The sequence below is a fragment of the Pseudoliparis swirei genome, chromosome 7 (genome assembly GCF_029220125.1).
Source record: "Pseudoliparis swirei isolate HS2019 ecotype Mariana Trench chromosome 7, NWPU_hadal_v1, whole genome shotgun sequence".
NCBI classification, from domain to species: Eukaryota; Metazoa; Chordata; class Actinopteri; order Perciformes; family Liparidae; genus Pseudoliparis; species Pseudoliparis swirei.
The window spans coordinates 22,294,741-22,315,855 of NC_079394.1; the positions used below are offsets into that span (position 1 = coordinate 22,294,741).

Genomic DNA, 21,115 nt, shown 5'->3' on the forward strand with positions numbered 1-21,115 from the left:
GCAATAGATGTAATGTGTACAGAAGGACAGATTTAGAGTTAAAATACATTCAATGAATATGACAGAGTGTATGAATAGTTCATAGTAGGCATATTCCACGATGGAGACCTCCACGATCCATCAGGCAGATGGCGGTGGGGAGGAGGAGTGGGCGGAGTCTCAACAGTGGGCGGAGTCTCAACAGGACAGTGGCGTAGTCATGAGCAGGAATTTTACTGCCCAGACGATCCATCAGGCAGATAGGATCTATGCCGTCTCATAGGGTCCGATGACCCCATGAGACGTGAAGTCAAGGACTCCGGGAGAAAGCAGAGTTAGTAAGGTGTGATTGAGAGATGAAAATTCATCCTTAAGGAGAGAAAAAGAGGAGATAGGTACTCAGTGCATCCTAAAACGTCCCCGGCAGCTATAAGCCTATAGCAGCATATCAAGGGGCTGGACCAGGGCAAACCTGATTCAGCCCTAACTATAACTCTGTCAAAGAGGAAGGTCTTAAGTCTACTCTTAAACGAGGTGACTGTGTCTGCCTCCCGGACTGAAATTGGAAGCTGGTTCCATAAAAGAGGAGCTTGATAACTAAAGGCTCTGGCTCCCATTCTACTTTTTAAGACTCTAGGAACTACAAGTAGTCCCGCATTTAGTGAGCGTAGCTCTCTAGTGGGGCAATATGGTACTACAAGCTCCTTAAGATATGATGGAGCATCAACAATCAAGGCTTTGTAGGTTAAGAGAAGAATTTTAAAAGTGATTCTTGATTTTACTGGGAGCCAGTGCAGAGCAGCTAGTACAGGAGTGATGTGATCTCTTTTCTTAGTTTTAGTGATAACACGAGCTGCAGCATTCTGGATCAACTGGAGGGACCTAAGAGATTTATTAGAGCAGCCTGATAATAAGGAGTTGCAGTAATCCAGTCTCGAAGTAGACGAGCACAAGTGAACCAATTTTTCTGCATCTTTTTGAGACAAGATGTGCCTGATTTTTGAAATATTACGTAGATGAAAGAATGCAGTCCTTGAGATTTGCTTTACGTGGGAGTTAAAGGACAAGTCCTTACTCTCCTGATTCCCGCTAATTATTTACCATCTTCTGGTTCTTTTATTATGGCTGCAGAGTTAAATAAGACCTCGGTTGTCTCGCTGCCACACTCAACCGAAATATCTGAATTTGTAAAAAGTTTACAGATGTCACCCGCAAAAGCAAAAGCAGCAAAGATTGTCAGAACACTGAACCAATAATGTGTGAGTCCATCTCTCGAAAACTTAATTGGGTCATTAGTTCCTCTTGAAGACGTTATTAAAAACTCACATATCCTTTTCATAAAAGGCTGTGTCATTTCCTCATGAAATGTTCTTCATCAAATGGAAATAGTGCATTTGTTGAGGACTACTTTTAGTGGCGGACTAATCCACCTTTGATACTGTTGTATTTACACAATAAAAACGTTCTTGATGATTTGGGTGTTTTCCTGGAATTTGTTGGCAATAAGGACATATTTTTGTCCTTATTCTGTATCAATTACTGATAAGTCATTGATACAAATAGAGCAATTGTTAATGCAAGTTGGTATTAGCTGCCAATACATGTGTCTGTTTCTACTCTAAGTAGGCTGCTGGTTGTGTTTACTCACAAATATAAAGAATGCAAACATGGCGTATGTGTACCGATGCAATCCAAAAAAACACTGGACTTTCTCATGTTGATCACTTTGTTTCGATTGTTGCCTCCATTATTATTATTATTGCACTGTTGTTGCTGTTATTGTTGTTATTATTTGTAGTAGTAGTAGCGATAGTGGTTGTAGTTGCAGCACTAGCATATTGGTAAAGAACCATAACTAGCGGTTATTGCAATGCAGTCATCATACATTAGATACAGTAACAGATGTATTAGTGTCATGGTAGTCTTTTCCAGAGGGCCCCTCACAGGTGGTAGTCGGTGCTTTGATGCCCCAGCTGCTGGGGAGAAACAAAAGTTGAAGCTGTGCGACACAGGTGGTGGTGAAGGAGTTGTAATTGAGTGCTTAATTTTTTGCCAACCGACTCGTAGGATCCAAAGTCAAACCTCCAATCTCTTTGTCCGCACTAGAGAGTCAATATGTAGTTATGTACTCCACTCGGTGTCAAGAACGAGGCATCTCTGGGAGAGAGTCACGACCCGGGAAAGCTTGTTTAAACGATGATGAACGCGCAGATGAATGGAGCATAGTGCGCTGACGAGATTTGAAGGCGCAGATGTCTCCTGAGGCCTTTCATCTCTGCGGTGCATGCATTATGTATTCATAATGACCCTCGGATGGACTAAGCCTCTCTCCATTGGGAGGGGTAGGGTGGGGGGGGGGGGGGGGGTTGGATACTGCGTGCTCTTTCCCCGCAGAGAGCCACAAGAGCTTTCATGTTTCCTGTGAAATGTCACTGTTTATTCACACCACTCAAGAGACCCCACAGCAACGCACACACATTAGAGGTGGACACAACAATGTATAAGATACTCGCCAGGTCGAGTCAGTTATGCACGTCAATTTTAAAAGCACTCAATTTCTTTACTGATCTCAAAGAATGCAGAGCAGCTCCACTTTGTTCTGTGTGGTAAACAATATGTCATATAGAACCTATAAATCACTAGCTTATGCAGCAAATCCTGTTCAGTACAGCATCGTTGAAATGTATATTGCGTGCAGAATCCATAAATCTTTACAAGGATCCAGAGCTGCCTTCATCCCCTGTTATACATTCTCACCTGCTAGCACAGGTGTTGGGTTTTCTCCCGCTGGTTTATACCACCTTTGAAACGCTTCAAAAATATTTCAGTCTTCAACCTGACAGTATGTGGTTCTGACCACAGCTGAGCTTTTCAAGTGCCTTTTCTATTTCTCTTTCTTTTTCCGTCGCTCGATGGGAGCACAGGGGATGTTTACCGTGGACACATTTTTCCCTGTGGGCTGTTGCGCTTCTCATCTCGCCAGCTGACAATCACTGTCTACATCCTGGAAGGCCAGAGGACATGCTGAGAAGCCCCAAACCCTGTCCGACCTTCTTTTCCCCCCACCCTGATAGCATTCCATTAAAGCTTAAAAGATGTGTTCTTGGAGTTTTTCAAAGGCTCATCTAAATCTTTTGAAGGCACGTTTTTGCTTAGGTCAGAGATTTTTCCCTTTGCCCCTGAGGTTTTGTGCGGCGCTTTGTGTTGCAGGATAAATCCCTCAATCTATTAAGGTCGAAACAGCTTTGTCCTGGTAGGAAAAGAGCTGTTAATGGTGGAACTTGTTTCCACAGGTGACCATTGGTCCATTAGTGCTGTATGTCATGTGTTGTGGTCAAGACGTTCCCGCTTAAGTTGTATTGTACAGTGCATTGCAGAATCTGTTCTCTAGAGTTTGAGGGTTAAAACGAGAATCTAGTACCCACGGTTATCCATCCCTTTAAGGTTTAGTGAGGACAGACGCTTGACTTGCCTGCTATACTGTGTGGCTTGTGTGATGCAGTGTTGTTCCAGGTCCCCTCTAATTATAGCAACTTTTTTAAAACATTTTTACAAAATTCCAGAATGTTAACGAACTTCCAGAAGATCTGCAATTGCTGGTGAATTGCTTGTTTCCATCATCTACCGTTATGCAATTACTTTGAGTTTGTTCTTTGACATACGCGTGAAGAACTGTTGGCCAAGTCTTCCAAATTGGGAAGAAGTGGCCAGGTATGGGTCTTTGTGTCTTGTTTCCTGTTGTATTTTAAAGTGTCCTCTGTTTCCCTGCACTTCCTGTTCCTGTGATCGTCTGTCCTGTCCCTGATTGTTTCTGTGTCTAATTCCCTGCATCGTCCTGTTTTGTCCTTAGATGATCGCCCTGCCTACTGTAGAGTCTACTTTCTTGTATTCCTCAGTTATTTACAAAAGGAATAAAGTTTATTTTTCCCCGTTGTCGACATTTGGGTCCTCTCTCTCTCTCTCTCTCTTGCAACAAGAGTCGTGACTAGAAGAGGACGTCAGTCAAACCTCAAGCAGTGAAAGAGCTGTTTTTATCTGCCACTTGTCATTTCATCCACGGAGCAGACATTTCAGTGGATATGCTTCACTTAAATCATCATTTATTGTCAAAATCTGTTTCTATTTCACTTTTTTTTGCTTATTTATGATGCATTCACTTTTCCACCTCAGCCAAGTGCTAAAACGCAACAAAATGATGAGTTTCCTTGGCACTAATTGCTATAATGGCAAAGTAGATGAGCAGAAAATTCTGGAAATAAAAGCAGTGTTTGTATTAAAAAAGAGATACTGCATACTGTTAGGTGTGCCATTTCACCGCTATTGTTCATTTTAATACTAGTTTATACTGGAGACAATTTGGTAGAATAGATCATGCATAGATTAGGCGACTTTGGCATTGATAGATGTATCAACCATTCAATATGTTTTATGAAAACAACAGTATGTTTTATTTTCCTTTGCACTGTGAAGAACAAACATAGAACTTTGACCTGATCCACACAATATAATTTCACTGTACGAGTAGAAATAATCATATCATGGAAATTCAAACAGTAGCTTTTGATTTTGAATGGCAAGTTTACATTAGAGACTGATAGTGGTGCTCAGAGAACATCCACAATTGAAAAGAATAATGAATTAGCTCATTCGATTTTGATATATTCTGCCCGTTAGATTTTGTAAAAGGGCATATATCGTCCCAATAGTGGTGCTAGATTTAAAAAAAACAAGGGATCATTACAACATCCTCTGAGAACCATGACTAGAAGCAGCACTTTCCATAGAAATCTGGAAAGTTGCTGAGATATCTTGTATTAAATAAAGTGTGAACAGAAGGGCAGCCTGCCCCAACATCGATTGGCATTGCAATCCCTAAGGCCCCCCCAATAAATCAACAATGTCTTCAAAGTAAGACCTGTATTAATTACATGTTTTAAAGATTTCATCGCTGTATATTTTGAGTGCAATATAAACTTGGAAATATAAAGTTTGTTTTAAAGGGATGGGGATTAAAGTGGACATTGATTTTTGGTATGACCATCATCTTTTCCATTTGCTGTTGAAATAGACCCATGACTCAGCTAACGTCCATCCATCGACACACACACACTCACACACACACACACACACACACTTTATTGATTTCATCAAAACAAGATCAGACTTTGAACAATCAACTGCTCGACATTCAGGATCCTTTGATGGACTCATAACCAATGACTATGAGTCAGATATATACTGTAGGTATGGACGAGTCTCTGAAACAACAGTTAAAGGTGTGATGTATCAGATCTGGCCACCTGTTCCAAATAAATAGGTGGCGGCATTTCTCCTCCTGACTTCACCCTGGACCAAACTACTGAAACACTTTGCGCTGGCAGTAGAGGCTGTGAGTTGAAGACAACAAAATACAAGTTATTTTCTTGTTTCTGCCACTTTAATCCAATAGGATAACTATCAAAACCTGCGAACCTTCAACGTAATTGACTTCTGCTACTATTGTTGTTATTTTGAGTCATTGTTCTATTATTATAACTTCTACCTTTAGTACTAATTTATAATTCCACTTCTTATCAGTAGTCATATTTTTCCCATTACGGCTAGCCTATTATTGGTGTTTCTAGTGCTATTACTTACTGTAATTAGGGCCCGAGACGAAGGGGTCGACGAGTCCGCCGAGGCGAAGAGGACGAGTCGTCCGGAGACCTATTATTCACACTTAGGGCCGAGGACGGCGACGTAGTCCGTCCGACGAGGACCTATTGTTATTCACACTTAGGGCCCGAGACGAAGGACGTAGTCCGTCCGACGAGGACCTATTGTTATTCACATGTTTCTTATTATTATTCTTCCGCGCCTTAGCATGGAGATACGAGTGTCTCGGACTGCCACGACAACGTTCAAAATTTCCAAACATATCAGGATCGGCGAAAAATTCGATATTTTTGAGGTCGCGGGAAAAAGTGACAAGAATTAGCTCTCTAGCGCCCCCTTGAGGTAGAAAGCTAATAATTTTTTTCGACAATGACCGATTGACTTGAGATTTGAGATAAAGGTTCACCTGGAGCTGCTCTACAAATTACTCATTGGTGAAAATCAAATGCGCCTGACTAGATTTTCCTCCATTTTGAATTTTGTAAAAAAATATTTTTTTCACTTTTTTCCAAAACGCTTTGTCCGATTCACCCGAAAATTTCTGTGGTCCATTATTGGGTCAATGTCATCATAATCTGTGAAAATCTTGTTGATATCTTATTACGTTCAGACGATATGGACCAATGAACATTTAAAGGGTGTGGCCTAATATTTGAAGTTACATAACTTCCAAATCCTTTGGCCTAGCCTCACCAAATTTCTATCATATGTCCATATGGCATCCCTTAACCTACCCTATTTTTTGCATAATATTTGAACATTAGGGGGCGCTGCAATTAATCCCTCAATATCTGCATTTTTGGCCATTTTTGATGTTTTGTGATAGTTAACTCCTCCTAGAGCGTACACCCGATTCATTCCAAACTCGCCCTATATGATCTTGAGACCTTTTTCCTACTAGTTATTTGAAGGATTTAAAAAATATTAAACTTTGAGAGGTCGGTCGAACTTTAAAAAAACATAAAAAAACACAATTCGCCATAAAAATCCAAGTTGATGTAACTTGCCCATACATGATGTAATCTGCTCCATATTTCTCAGATATCATGACATACTGACCCTGAAGAGATTAATATGCAAATTTTTTATTATGGTCAAAGCGCCACCTAGTGGCACCATGAAGTTACATGTTTTATTCTTTTATACCCTGCTCATCACAGATTAGTCAGATCCCACTCAAAATTTCCCAAAATAGACCTAATACCTTGGTAATGCTCCCCTGCGAAGCTCGTAACGATACGTTGAACATTGGGACCTCGGTATAGCGTCAAAGTATGGTCCTTCGCCGTGAGCGAATAAACCAATGTCACTCGACTCCACATCATCGGATCCAATCCAAACTCCACATGTGTGATGAGACTCCAGGCCTGAAGACCTCTGCAGTCTAATTTGTCATTTTAGTCGTAGCGCCACCTACTGGTAACGGGAACACAAATAGTTCTTTCTTTGGGCCACGGTATTTGCCCCCAATGACCGATTACCTCGTAATTCATCATACGTGTCCGCTTAGACCTGCTCTAACGAAAATTACATTGTGACCGTAAGCTCCACCCACTTAGATTGTCCGCCATTTTGAATTTTGTTAAAAAATATTTTTTCCGCTTTTTTCCAAAACGCTTTCTCCGATTCATCCGAAAATTTCTGGGATCCATTATTGCTTCGCTGTCATCATAACTACCGAAGATCTCGTCGATATGTCATTGCGTTCGGAGAAGAAAACGTCTAACTCTTTGACGCTCGGTCTGAAGGTCGCAAACCTTCTCGGTCCGGCGAACGGACGACCGGCAAGTACGCTCGACGTGCGTGAATTGTCGAGGGCCCGCTCAATGCTGCTAGCAGCTTTAATGTTATGATTAATATTAATAGTGGGAGTTGTGGTCGTAAATCTCGTCCAAATATTGTATTCCATGTTTGTTTTGAATTTGATTTAAGAAACACTGTCTGCAGTACAAAAGCAAGACAAATACGCAATAAGGATCTTGGCAAGACATACTAGCCTACTATTTCTCTGTTAATCACAGAGGTGCTTCAAGCATTTATTCAACTTGTTTTGGATTTTAGAAGTTATTTTTAGTTTAAGATTAGCCCTCTCGATAATGAGTGACCAAATAGCAGGATGAGTCTTTTCTAAGTGATTAACCTTGTTGCCTACACTCATTTTCCCATCTAGTGGGGTTACAGAGTGCCACGGTCTGGGATTACAGATGAAGTGGTATCTAAATTTGTCCACTGGTTATCATAAATCAAGGCACAGAGCACTGTGATGTTGTATAAAACAAATCGGTGATTAGCTTAAGTTATTAATGTTTTTCAGTGTTGTTCTTTTAGTCAAGTAACTTTATCTTTGACAACTGAAGCTGTTGTGATGAATGCCTTGCAGCTAAAAGAAGGCCGTAGCAGAAGATAGATGTTGTGACTGAATGAAGCAGGAGAACTAAAAGTCCTTGTTAGATATTTGCAGCGATGTACGGAGCCTCACCTCTAGATGCCTGTTTGATTAATGTGTCCGTGCGCCACATAAGCTGTCTGCATCCACTTAAAAATGGACAAAAGCACAGTGGGACAAACAGGTGGGAGACTACAAGCAAATAAAAAGTGAATCTAATGGAGCGTGCTAATGTGTGCATTCATTAAGCCTGCCGCCTCCTCTCCACTGGCCCAATCTGCCACTTTGCACGGCTCCCCAGGTCTCCGAGGAGTGAGTCATTGCTCACTTTAAATAATGCAGCTCATCGAGGGGGCTTGAGGGGCTGCGGCGCAGAGTCCTTAGGCGTCATGACAAGTGGAATCGAGAGAGTCCACTGGCCTCAGCAGACGCTTCTTTAAGGTGGCTGCCTGACGCTCGTTAAGGAAGAGGTAATCTGCACTTTGCATTAAATGTGTGATCAGGCTCAGCGCTGTAGGCTGAGGGATCGGGCCCTCCCTCTGGACCAGTCAGGAGAAGGGATGATGTTGACATAACAGAAATAAACGACGGAGCCAGGAGTGGGTGTGATAGGAGAGGACGGGTCAAATGTTCAGGCGGTAATTTGGAAATCTGCCGTCGTCGCTGTGGACCGAGCATTTACAATGAAGAAGCATTTTATTCAGACATGCTATTGCAATAGTTCAGATAAATTTCTCTTTGTTTGAAAAAAAAGGTTGGGCTGTCAAAAGGAAAAAGTAAAGTTGGACTACCATTTTCTTTGACGCAATTAAGAGTGCATCATTGCATTGGAGGTAGACGATATGGTTTGTGGGGTATCAATTGCCATTTAAAGCAGACTTATCATTCGTTGTTTGTACATATGCCTAAAAAAAAGGTAATGCACGATTATTGGTAGAACCAACGTAATTGGAAGAAAGGATGTGCAGGGCTGCCTCTAAAGGTGCATTCACACCAAAAGCGAAACTATTTTTTCGCGCGACTGAATCCCATGAAAAGTCAATGTACAGACGCGTGTGGCTGCGATAGACGCGATATTTTCCCGGGCAGCGCGTTTGGGGCGATTGGGGCGACGCGATTGCGGCGACGCGATGTGACCGACGCGTTTCCAGCGCCGTGTTTCCAGCGGCACAATTTTCACTCCCCGAGTTGAAATATTTCAACTTTGAGGCGGTCATCTCGCAACTCGGGCCAATTAGCTCTTGTGTTCCGCTCTCGTAGCGCTGGAAGCGGAAGTCTTTCAGACGTAACAGTAACTTCATCGGTGAAAGTGACCGAGCTGAGTGAGCCTACGGGTGATGTCATGAACCCAAACACGAGGGCGTTAGTGTGTGGGATGTCCACGACAAATATAAAGCAGAACTAGTGGTTAGTTATTCTGGTGCATGAAGGAAATGATAACGGTCTTTACGGAGATGAGACACGGTGATAAGCCCCGCCCCTCGCGCAGCATCTCGACGTTCATGGCTTGAACACTGCGAATGGTCGAGCGAGTAAACTCACGCGCTTTGGGCGACGCGAAAAATAGTTTCGCTTTTGGTGTGAACGCACCTTAAGGAAGAACGGTTGCGCAGCATTTAGAGCGACAAACACTGGTTACCAGTGAAAGTAAAAGTTTGTGTTTCTTTTTAAACTAAATGTTGACGTAACTTTAACTGTGTACTTCATTTTACCTCGCAAATGTAATTACTTTAACCACACATCCATAATCCTTTCCTCAACCTTACCATGTAGTTTTGGTGCATGAACTGATTGTGAATTATAAATTTTTTCTGTAAGATATGTTAAATTTAAAGGGAGGATTTTATCCAAAAGCAGCACAGTGAGATGATACTGCTGTGGCTCCGTGGGAAACCTTTTATCGGGCATTGAGAATGTAGACAGGAGCAATAATGCAATATAAAATGTCCTGAAGGATAATTCTGGTAATTCTAGTGGTGGCCAACATTTTTAATGATTAATATTCACGTATTTGTATTCATTGCTTAGATCTCGGAATGTGTTAAATGGGGAGCTTATATTTGTGTATAGTGCTTTTCTAGACTTCAACACGTAATATATCATTCAGCCATTCACACCCATTCATTCACTGATGGCTGGGGCTACCATGACCAGACAAGGTATACACAAGGTTTTTGAAAGGCTAAAATGCCAATAATAAGCAGAATAATGTGAGATTAAAACATGTTGTGAATTATTTTGAATGCATTTTTACTTTTGGACTTGAGACCACTTTGAACTTATAGGAAATGTTTGTATCACATGGGTCAGAAAGCGTCCTGTCAGCCACCACTGGACCTAATGGACACAAACAGTTTAATACGGTTCACTACAAGTCTGCTTGTAATCAATACTGACAACAGTGTCTGCACTTTACCGGAGCCCCATGAAACATGAGAGCAGAGGATATTAATGAGCTGGTGGAAGGTCATCAGTGCAGCCTCATCTCGATCTGCAACAGTGCAGAAATATAGAGTTTAACTAAAATGACTCATCATGCAAAGAAGAAAAACTGTGCAGTATTCAAATGTTGATTTTAGAATACAAATGTAAATGTAATAAATGCTGAATAAGATTTGAAGTTTAGAAATGTTCAGTAACATTTACTACCGATAAATAAACACAAAGTAGTGCTGAAGTGAATGAATCAATGTCATGAGGGTTCATCCTCTTGGGATGATAAATATTGACTCGCTCTAGTGGAGATGTAGAGAGATATTTCACTGGAAAAGTTTGACGTGCTTGTAGCTCGACATAAAAAATCAAAGGATCTTCAAATATATTTTGATTAATTTCAATCCGGACCAAAAAGATGAAGAGACTTTATTATCAACACTGACTTGCTGATGACCTTGAACTGTGTTGCTAACTTGACTGATACCAGTGAGCCAATGAAACACTATCTAAGGGAAGGTTGGAGTTAACAATGTACATCCAGCTTTCTTGATCAGACATCACAGAGTGCTTTACTATTTAAGACAAACAACAAATGTAGACACTGACAAGCCCTCTGCATTGGGACCTCCCCAAAGGTAATAAAAAAATATAATAATTCAGTAACTTCAGCCTTTTTTTTTAACAGACTCAACAACAGTGCTTTCTTGCACTAACATGAAATGTAAAAGTCCAACTACTGAGAAATTGTTTCAAAGGACCCAAATGGTGTAACTTTAGCTGAGAATACTCACACACTGAATCTATGACAACCAACGATGCACGATGGAAAAAGGCAGTGTCCTGAGGATCAGCTTTTATTAAAAAACTCAATTCAAAAAGATTCCAGCATACAAAATGAACGTGTCTTCTGATTACCAGATAGATAGATAAATAGATAGATAGATAGATAGATGGATGGATGGATGGATAGATGGATAGATAGATAGATATATTAAGGGATATAAAGATGGAGAGATGGATAATATATTGATAGCTTGAGAGATAGATAGATAGAGGGATATATAGATACTTAGAGGGATAGATAGATACATACCTTTTTCATCCCCAGTACGAAATGTCTTTGTAGCAGCAGCAAACAAGGTTACAAAATATGCAATACAATAAAATAATAAATAAAATAGCACAGCAGGACATATTCAATTGAATACAATTAAATAATTAAATAATAAAGAAAATGCAAAGTATATAACGTGAAATCAGTAGGTAAATACGGAAAACACATTGTGCGTTAAAGAAATTGAAGCAGTACTCACGTCAACCTGACATAGACCGAGGTTAAAGTAGACAATTAAGGCCACAATCAGGTAATAATAGTGTAGTAGTGAGTAGTGAGGTCATAATCAATGTCCAGTCTATTCTAGAGCTGAGAGGTCACACTCACAGAGACAGGTAGTGCTGAAGGGTAAGAGGGCTTTTTCTGGGTCAAGGGAAGGATACTCGCTCTTCACGTTGCTGCACCAGAACTGGGTCACAGCAAACGCTAAGCAACATTGTGTGATTAGATTACATACATAGTCAGTGCATGGATGCGTATGGATGGGTTACAGATCCATACGCATCCGTGCATTAACTTTGCTGCCCAGTGGAAAGAATACATCATTCCGCTGGGCGGCGTGAATGACGTGGACAAATGTGCCGTGCCACTACTCCTCTCCGCTGCATTAAATAGTCCGGCAAGTAAAGTGAAGCGAATGTAAACGCAGCTTTAAGGAGTGTGAACAGACGGTATTCCGCTGCATCAAAATAAATGTTTTGCCATGCAACTGTTACAGGTATTGGATTGGTACCAAGCAGCCAGATGATGTGATTCTGCAAACAGGACACACAAATGACGCCAAGCACATTCACGTCTGGTCATTGCGCATCGCTCCGCAGAATCCCATTTTCATGTTTCTTTCTTGTTGTCATACTGATAGAAATGAACAAATACAGTGGATTGGTCTCTAACAAGCAGGTTGTTATCGGTCCAACACTAATTATCTACTATCATTCTTCCTCAATCTCAACCTGTTAGTTTAAACGCATTGTGTAGAGTATTGTACTTTAAAGCTGTTGCTACTGCTGCTTCCATAACAACTAAAAATCACTTCCCACTCAACGAAGGCAATCTAAACAAATCAACACACCGCTCTCTGATCTAATGTGAGCTTAGAAAGCTTTGTTGAGGCATTGATCGCCTCTTCCACGATCCCGCCTGCCCTTTAAAAAAAAAAAAACTCCAACATCGCCACCATCACAGGCGAGAGGTGTTTGTTGTGAGCCTCTTCTTTAATGAGCTCGCGCCTGATCGCAGTGACTTGTTTACTCCTGTGCCTGAACAAAGTCCTGCAGCCCGGCTCTGTAGCACTATGGGATGTTCCAAAAGCAAGAGCCCCACCGTCGTTTGTGTCGCAGCAGCAGCTAAAGGAGAGATATTGAAAGGATATTTCGGGACAGTTTGAGTTTGGTTGGTATGAAGGTTAGGTCAGTGGATTATCAACAGTACACCGCTGGAGCGAAGGGATGTATACTGCAGGATGGGGGCAGAAGCATCGCTTATTTTTCGCCTCTTAAAAAAGATCGATATCAGCTTAACGCTATATTTTGAATATTACTTCAACCTGAGCATCAGAGAGCCCTTCCAGACGTGGCACTGAAGCTGCTCTCGATGCTTTCTTCAAAGCCACCAGAGTCCTTTGACAAAAACTGTCATTTTACTAAGCGGAAGAAGGGCTGTCTGAAGAGCTGAACATATTTATTGAATTAATTAATTCATGAATAAGTGAAATATGATTAAATCAAATGAAGAACGGTGCCCACAGTCAGCATTCAGGCTGTACAACACGAGGCATGACAGCAAATCCGCTATCGTGAAAGATTTATTTTTATCACAGATTATGGCTCATGTTCGTGAGAGAAACAAATTACTCTCTTCACATTTCACATTAAGTGTTTTTCAGTCATGCAGTATACTAATGTATTGCTAAAACTACAACTGCATTTGTGAAGGAAGCGCAATGGCTGTCAATTTCTAACAGACTTCATTCTCTGTGTATGTGTGTGTGTGTGTGTGTGTTTGTGTGTGTGTGTTGTGTGTGTTTAGTGTCCAAACACTGGAAGGCTGTGAAATCCTCCTGGGCCCCGAGGTGACATACGGCCCTCCGGTCCTGGACCTCTTCACCCCGGTGGCCATGACCATCGCTCACTGCGCCGAGGTGGACACAGAGAACTGGAACATACAGCTCAAGAGGAAAACCCAGGACAGCAAGTGGGAGGTGAGAGCTGCGGCGGGCCCGCACATGTCAAGTGCAGTACAGCCCATCGAGATCTTTGCTCGGCTCAGAAATGCCGCTTCGCCCCCCTCCATTGTCTTTTCCCCCAATTGCTCTATTCTTTTTTGGTGGGGCTAAATAAATGTCAACAGGAAGGAAGGCAGGGTAACCAACACCTCAGTGTTTCCACTGTTTAAGATTGTTGTACAAGGCCTGCTGCACTCCAAGACGAGATCGTAAATGGCATTGAAATGCGGATTGTATAGACAGAGTAAACCAGTAAAATAGGAGGTGGGATTTATATGACTATGGAAAAGTGTGAAAGGAATTGCTTGTTGTGCCAAAAATACGGGGATTTAACACCCAATTCTGCAGTTCCCTTTACTTCTATCGAGCTTATTGTTTTGGTTGTTTGGTCACACATGTAACTTAATTACAACTTTTTTTCTCAGCACCAGCCAGCAGCTATTTTATGTAAAACAGCTCTCAACAAAGAGCTGGCAAGGGAATAAAAACACGCCTTCGTATCTTCTGGATGTGTACTTTTTATGCTAACACATTTTCTATTGAAACCTTTTTTTGGTCATATTACATCAATGCTGGTGCTGCTACCCCCAAGTGGCAAACAATACAATTAATGCAGCTTTGATTGATTTTATTCAGTTGAATTAGTGTGTCACGGATGGGAGAGCATGTGTCTGATCTCATGTCAAACAAGCAGTATTAATGAATCAATAATGCAGATTAATGCATCTGAAAACAAGCAGGACTAAGCTAAGCATAGTTAACAGTATTTCCTCCATGCCAGTATTCAGTTTCAATTCAATTAAGTTTATTTTATACAGCCCAATATCACAAATTACGAAATTGCCTCAGAAGGCTTTACAATCTGTACACATACAACATCCCTGTCCGCGGATACAACACATGAATATGACAGAATGTATGAATAGTTCGTAGTAGGCATGGTCCACGATCCAGAAAGGGGGGGCGGGGCACATCAGCATCAGGACCATGACAGGAGGCCGGCTCACCATTCAGGAGGCATCAGACACAGCCAGGTCCGATGGACCCTATGAGACGTAAAGTCACAAAGACTCCGGGGAGGAAGCAGAGTTAATGATGTGTGATTAAGGGATGTAAATCCATGCATAAATAGAGAGAGAAGAGGGGATAGGTGCTCAGTATGCGGCTATAGCTCAGTGGGGAGAAGGGTCCACCTGCAACTGCAAGGTAGCCGGTTCGATCCCCGCTATCCCCATAAATTGGATGTCAAAGTGTCCATGAGCAAGTCACTGAACCCCCAGTTGCTCCCCGGGTGCTTCATTCACTACAGCCCACTGCTCCTTAAACACTAAGGATCGGTTAAATGCAGAGAATACAATTCATATATGTATATAACTTAGGGCTGTCAGCGTTAACGCGTTAATCTATGCGATTAATTTGGCCACTTAAAAAATATTTAACGAATTAACGCAAATTTTTTTTTTTTTTTTTTTTTTTTTTTTTTTATTACTTTATTAATCCACAAGGGAAAAAATCCTAGTTTTGAAACCCATCCTTAGTTATTAAGAGCAGTGGGCTGCAGTGATGGCCGAAGCTGCTGGGGTTCAGCCTGCTCAAGGACACTTACACTTTTTGCTTCTTTGTTTTGTTGTTGTTGTTAAAACTCGAGTGTCAAACCAAACACTGTGACATTAAATTTGATTTATTTTCCTTTTTCTCCTTATTTCTCCAAAAAATATACAGCAGGAACGAATAATCATCGGAAATGGTGAAAACTCCTTCCTTCTCCTTCCTTCTCCCTCCCTCCTCTACAAAGGAACGTCACAGAGCTGCGGTAAAAGGTGAAAGGGGGATGTGAACTATGGAGGCCTGTGATACAACGCTTATTGGTCAATTGGTCTGTTCATTCAACATTTCACAAATTCATTGAACTATTAATTGTTCACCTCACAAACATTACCTGTTCATTTGTTACAAGCCTAGCAGCCTGTTAATATAACTATATGTAACTTGACATTAAAAGAATTTCTTTCATGGTTAAAATTGTCCTTTCAAAGTGACTTCTGATCAGACCAGGACGCATTAACTGTCACGTCTGTACACTTGGGACTTTAGCCAAAAAACATGGTCTGCATTGAAAGGCGAAGTCCGGTCCAACCGTGGGACCTTATCTTTGAAAAGATATGTATGGTAGTCGATGGTCCTGGGACAGATGATGTCGCATACTGTACAGATTGTAAGGCCTTCTGAGGCAAATTTGAGATTTGGGGCTGTACCAATTAAATATACAAATAATTATAGTCATTTAGCTGACGTTTTTATCCAAAGCGACTTACAATCATGTTACATGAATTATATGGACAGATTGTAAAGCACTCTGAGACAAATTAGTAATTTGTGAAAATGGGCTATACAAATAAAGTGAGTGAGTTTTACATTCATACAGCTACAGGGATCAATTCAGGGTAAAGTGTCTTGCTCAAGGATACATCAACTGGGGCGGGGATTGAACCGCTAACCCCCTCATTGAAAAACAGACCTGCTAACCACTGACTGAGCAGGTCCGTCTTAGCTGATCCACAGTGGATAATTGATCCCATTTAAATGTTGCCATGCAATCCAAAGGTGATGTTTATCAATTAAAAAGATAAATACAATTTCAAATTCTAGTATATAACTGTTGAAGCATAAGACTTTGAAAATAGGTATTTAGGAAGACAACACATCCAAAAGTGTGAAAGTGGCATCCCGCTCTGAAGCTACGAAGCCTGTGTTTAGTACCAGGATGTTCTCACACCAACAACGGGGTGTCACTCCTTCTTTATGATCAAAAAGAGTCACTGGATTGGAGACATCGGGTAAGATTATGACACATTTGCACATGGAACATAGCTAAGTTACATCGCTTGCTAAAACCAGGTAACGCCCATGTTCGTGACATACATTGTGCGAGATGGGTACAATGGCAAACTGTAACTTTCTTTTAAACCAGCAAACATCATATGTTTCATTTATGGCAGAATCAAAAGGGGATCAACAAACGTTTGTCTACGATGACTACATTTGTTTTTGATAAATAAAATCCTGTGGAGGGCACCAGAAGGGGGGGCTTTGCCTTTCTATTAAATCCGGATCTCAGTAAGGTGTAGACAGCATGTGCTGACAGCTTAGAACCACTGTCAAGTCACTACTGAGGAAAACACAACATTTCCTCATTTAACTTAATTAAATAAAGAGTGTTTTAAAAACAAAACAATCGGGGACTTTAATCATGGAAGAATTTAGAGGAAATTTAATGTGTTTTTCCACCGTTTGATCAGCCGCTCCTTTGATTAGAAAATATATCCGATCCCTATCCGATCAAGCAGGCCAAAACAAATATAATATAAAAACATATGGACACAACCAAGTTTTCAATCACTTAAAGCACCAGTGTAACCGCCGCCATAGTTACCTTCGCATTGAAAATGCCGGAAGGTTATGTTTTGATCGCCGTGTATTTATTTATTTATTTATGTATTTATTTGTATGAGTGTTATTCGCAAAACTCAAAAAGTATTGAACCGAATCGCATGAAATTTGGTGGGATGATTGGTTATTATCCGGGGACCATTTGATTAGATTTTGGAATCAATCGGGTCAAAGGTCAAGGTCAAGGTCATGGAAAGGTCAAACTCTTTTTTTTACCATAGCACGATACATTTTTGTCCAATTGGCATGCAACTAATGCCAAAATGTTCATAATTCAATGCCCAATCTTGTGATATGCGAAGGGATGCGCTCTACCGAGTGCCCATTCTAGTTTCCTTATGTCCTTCTTTCACTATTTCATACAGTACCAGATGTTACTCACTGTAGGGCAGTGGTTCTCAAATGAGGGTACGTGAAAGCCCTCTAGGGCAGTGGCTCACAAACTTTTTTCAGTGATTCACCCGCTATAAATAAATGTTTCAGCCAAGTACCCCCTAAATAGCGCAAAGAAATGTTGTTTAAAAAAAAAGAAAGCTGTGATATCAGTATCTGATATATTAAACTGTAGAAACTGAAGATTGCATTGTTGCTTTGAACTAAGTGCTTTTGCACTTTGATTTTAGTGAGAAACTTGTGCTGATGATCTTCGTCATTCTTGGTGGCAGAGAGGCGACTCCTGTGATCAGCTCTTCTCCAGGCACAGTCACTGCAGAGAATGAGGCCTCATGTAAATATGTGGAGGCAAAGGGGAGTCGCTGCTCCAAAGCTTTCTGTCCCAGGTCAGGGTGCTCCTGTTCACACACACAACTGTGTGAGTGTAGATGTGGCTTCATCTGGAGGCCTCGGTCAGATGACTGAGTATCTCCCTCAGAGAGAGCAGCGCACCTCTGTGTGCAGCAGCAGTGTGTGTGTGTGTGTGTGTTCAGCTCCCATGTGTTCACAGAGCGTGCATTGCGGGGCCTTGACTGTATAGAGCTGATGATGTCATTCAAAACGTCATGTAACACGGGCCTCATGTTGTGAGTGAGTCCACTTCACGTCTGAGTTTTCGGTTTTATTGCGCGTTGCGAGTCCTCGCGCTGCCCATCATTGATGCTGCTTCAGGATTTCCAGCTCACGCCGTCAGGAGAAAACTCAGGTGTGCTGGCTTCATGCTACTGTTGGCTAACCTTTCTCCACAGAAAGGGTGGGTAGCAACTGAACGTGTATGTAAAACCAATTAATCTCCGTGTGATCAGCAGCGTCGCCGCAACCCCGACTCCATTGTTTATGTTTTCAAGGCGGCAGTGATTGGCAAGTGATGACAGGTGGCGTGTGCCAGGTGGGGTCAAAGCATCCTGATATGGGAGGGATGCAGAGTTTTTAGGATAATTACTTTAAATAGCCTACTTAATATACAATTAAGTTTATGAACTTACATTTGTGTTTTATTGGTTATTAATTAAATAACTATTTTTTTAAAGGATTTTTTAATGGATGCTAATTTTAAATATATATTTTTTTAAATCTCACGAACCACCTGGAGTACCTTCACGTACCCCGAAGGGTACGCATACCCCTATTTGAGAACCACTGCTCCAGGGCGTATGCAAGATTTGTTTTCAATATTTTTTAAATGCACATCAATTTAAAAAGTCTTGGAAAATTGTTGTTTAATAAATATTCAATACAATATAAGTGTAAGTTCATAAACTGAATTGTATATATAATATATTGTATGCAAAATGCTGCGTATTACTTATTTTCTTCAAGCCAAAATGCTTTGCACTGGTCAGGGGGTACTCGGCTGAAAAAAATGGTTGAGAACCATTGGTGTAGAGCAGTGCAACCCAGGATGCACCAGTTGGCTGACTGTTATCTCCCTCTGTTTGCTGACCTTTTATATTATATATATATGGTCCTGTTAGCATGGTGGTGTGACATTTACTGTATGTGTGGGCCATAAAGGATTGTTGGGGCTTTTGTGGGGTTGCTCATTGATCCCGCCTCCTGCTCTCTGGGGTCTCAGAGGGTGACATAAGACCCCGTGAAGGTAACACTGCCCGTCCAGCAGGAGGAGAATAAAGAAACAATTACAGTGTGTAATGGGCAAGAAGAGGCATGGCTGCTGTCAATCAGTGGGGGGGGGGGTTGCATCGGGGGAGGTATAAAGGGACAGTTTGACAAGGGAAGTATCGATTAGTGGATCAGGAAATCAGGAAACATGGAATGCTGAATTTAGATGTGAGGCATTCAGACGGAGAGTCATGGAGATTGTTTCACTGGCCGGGCACGACTCTCCATTTCCTTCCCCCGGACATTTCCCAACCCCAATTATACATTCAAACATCCACACTCACACTCACATATCTAACACAGCGTCGACTACAAACACAAGCTTGTTTCTTGTTAGCTTCGCTCTGATGCTTTGGGTTAGGACACATTGTATTTCTACTAGCTCTTTATGTGTATGTGTTTCAACAATGTCAGCTTTTTTCTTATTCTTCTTTTTTTTCTCCCCTCCTTCGAAGAAAAGTGTTTTATACCGGTCTGGATAAAGTCCCAGGAACTTAATCCCAAAACGAAAGGCATGACAAGCCCAATCGCTGTCTTCATTTGCATTATTTGCTCATGTTTCGGAGCAGCAACTTGAAGAGAATATTCATTCATGCGGTAACGTAAATGTGAATCTGATACCAACTTTTGGCAAGCTGTGCATGGGTCAGAATAATGAATACCACAGCGTTGCCCCCAGGCTGTTGTTGTAGTTGTTAGCCCTAAAAGAGCTTGTTATTTAGAGGAAGAAGCGCCATATTTTCTTGCTTTCTACATTGTCTTCTTTTGTCCTGAATTATGTTTTTCTAAACTGTGGAAATGGCTGACATAAAGAATACTTGAGAGCTTCAGCGGCCTCTGCACCACAAGCAAAGATGCAACATAATGGACCTTATTCTTCAGTTAATGTAATGGTTTATTTTTCAGTTTTTACAATTTTTGCCAGGTTTGGTTTGGTACCCTTGTACTAAAGATCAAAATCTAAGTATTTTAGTCCTGGTTGCTATTATCTTATTTTTCACCAGTATAAAATGCTGAGTCTGAGTATATGTTCAGAGCAGGTAGCCACATCTTCACTTGGTCCTGTAGTTTTGATATTGAAACATTATACACTGTTATATTAATAACATAACAACAGTGCTTATTTTATTATAGGAGATAGCAGTGGTGATAGGAGGGTTGTCTATGTTTGAGCCCAAAGGCTCTATAGCCACAGCCTTTCTCCATCCTAACTAACGCAGAGATATGAGATGCATAAGAATAATTTGTTCGTGGGGGAGATGTGAGTGAATACAAGATACATGTCGCTTTGAGATTTCACTCTAATATTAAAAGAGGGCAGAGCTCCTCAGAGCGTCTTGGTTTGAAATAATGACTTACACCAAAGAAAGAGCGAGAGAATTAATACCTGCAAATGTACAAGTTGCAATAAAATACCCTTTTTCTGGCTGTCGTTAGAATACACACGATCCACAGAAGACTCCTCCGCACTCCTCAGCCACACTATATTGTTATTGAGTGTCATATTGCTGTGAGATAAGCCACACTTATGAGGATGATGAAAGCACGAGTGTAAAATGCATAAATATAAAGTGTTCACTGAAGGAATCCAAACACCTGATGTGGATGCGGCTGAACACGTGCCGTAATATTTCTCACTTCCTGTTGCGTCTCATTGAGCATTACGGCGTGTACAAACACACGGATAATGAGATAAGTCTGTTAGATAATGGAGAATTTAAGCTATGTGGCGGTTACGCCGGTGTTCTAAAGCAGTCTTGCGGGACCTGATGGCTGTAAGCTGCCATACGGCCAGTTAACTTGTGATTATTTGCGA

The 21,115-nt window shown here is 41.2% G+C and overlaps 1 protein-coding gene across 1 annotated transcript in view; it reads left to right on the forward strand.

The window, feature by feature from the left end:
* The window catches only part of unc5db (unc-5 netrin receptor Db), a 283,470-nt gene that overhangs the window by 219,301 nt on the left and 43,054 nt on the right, over positions 1-21,115 (forward strand). The window contains exon 11 of the mRNA XM_056418402.1: positions 13,599-13,770. Coding sequence (XP_056274377.1) covers positions 13,599-13,770 — 172 coding nt within the window. The remainder of the gene's footprint in view (positions 1-13,598; positions 13,771-21,115) is intronic.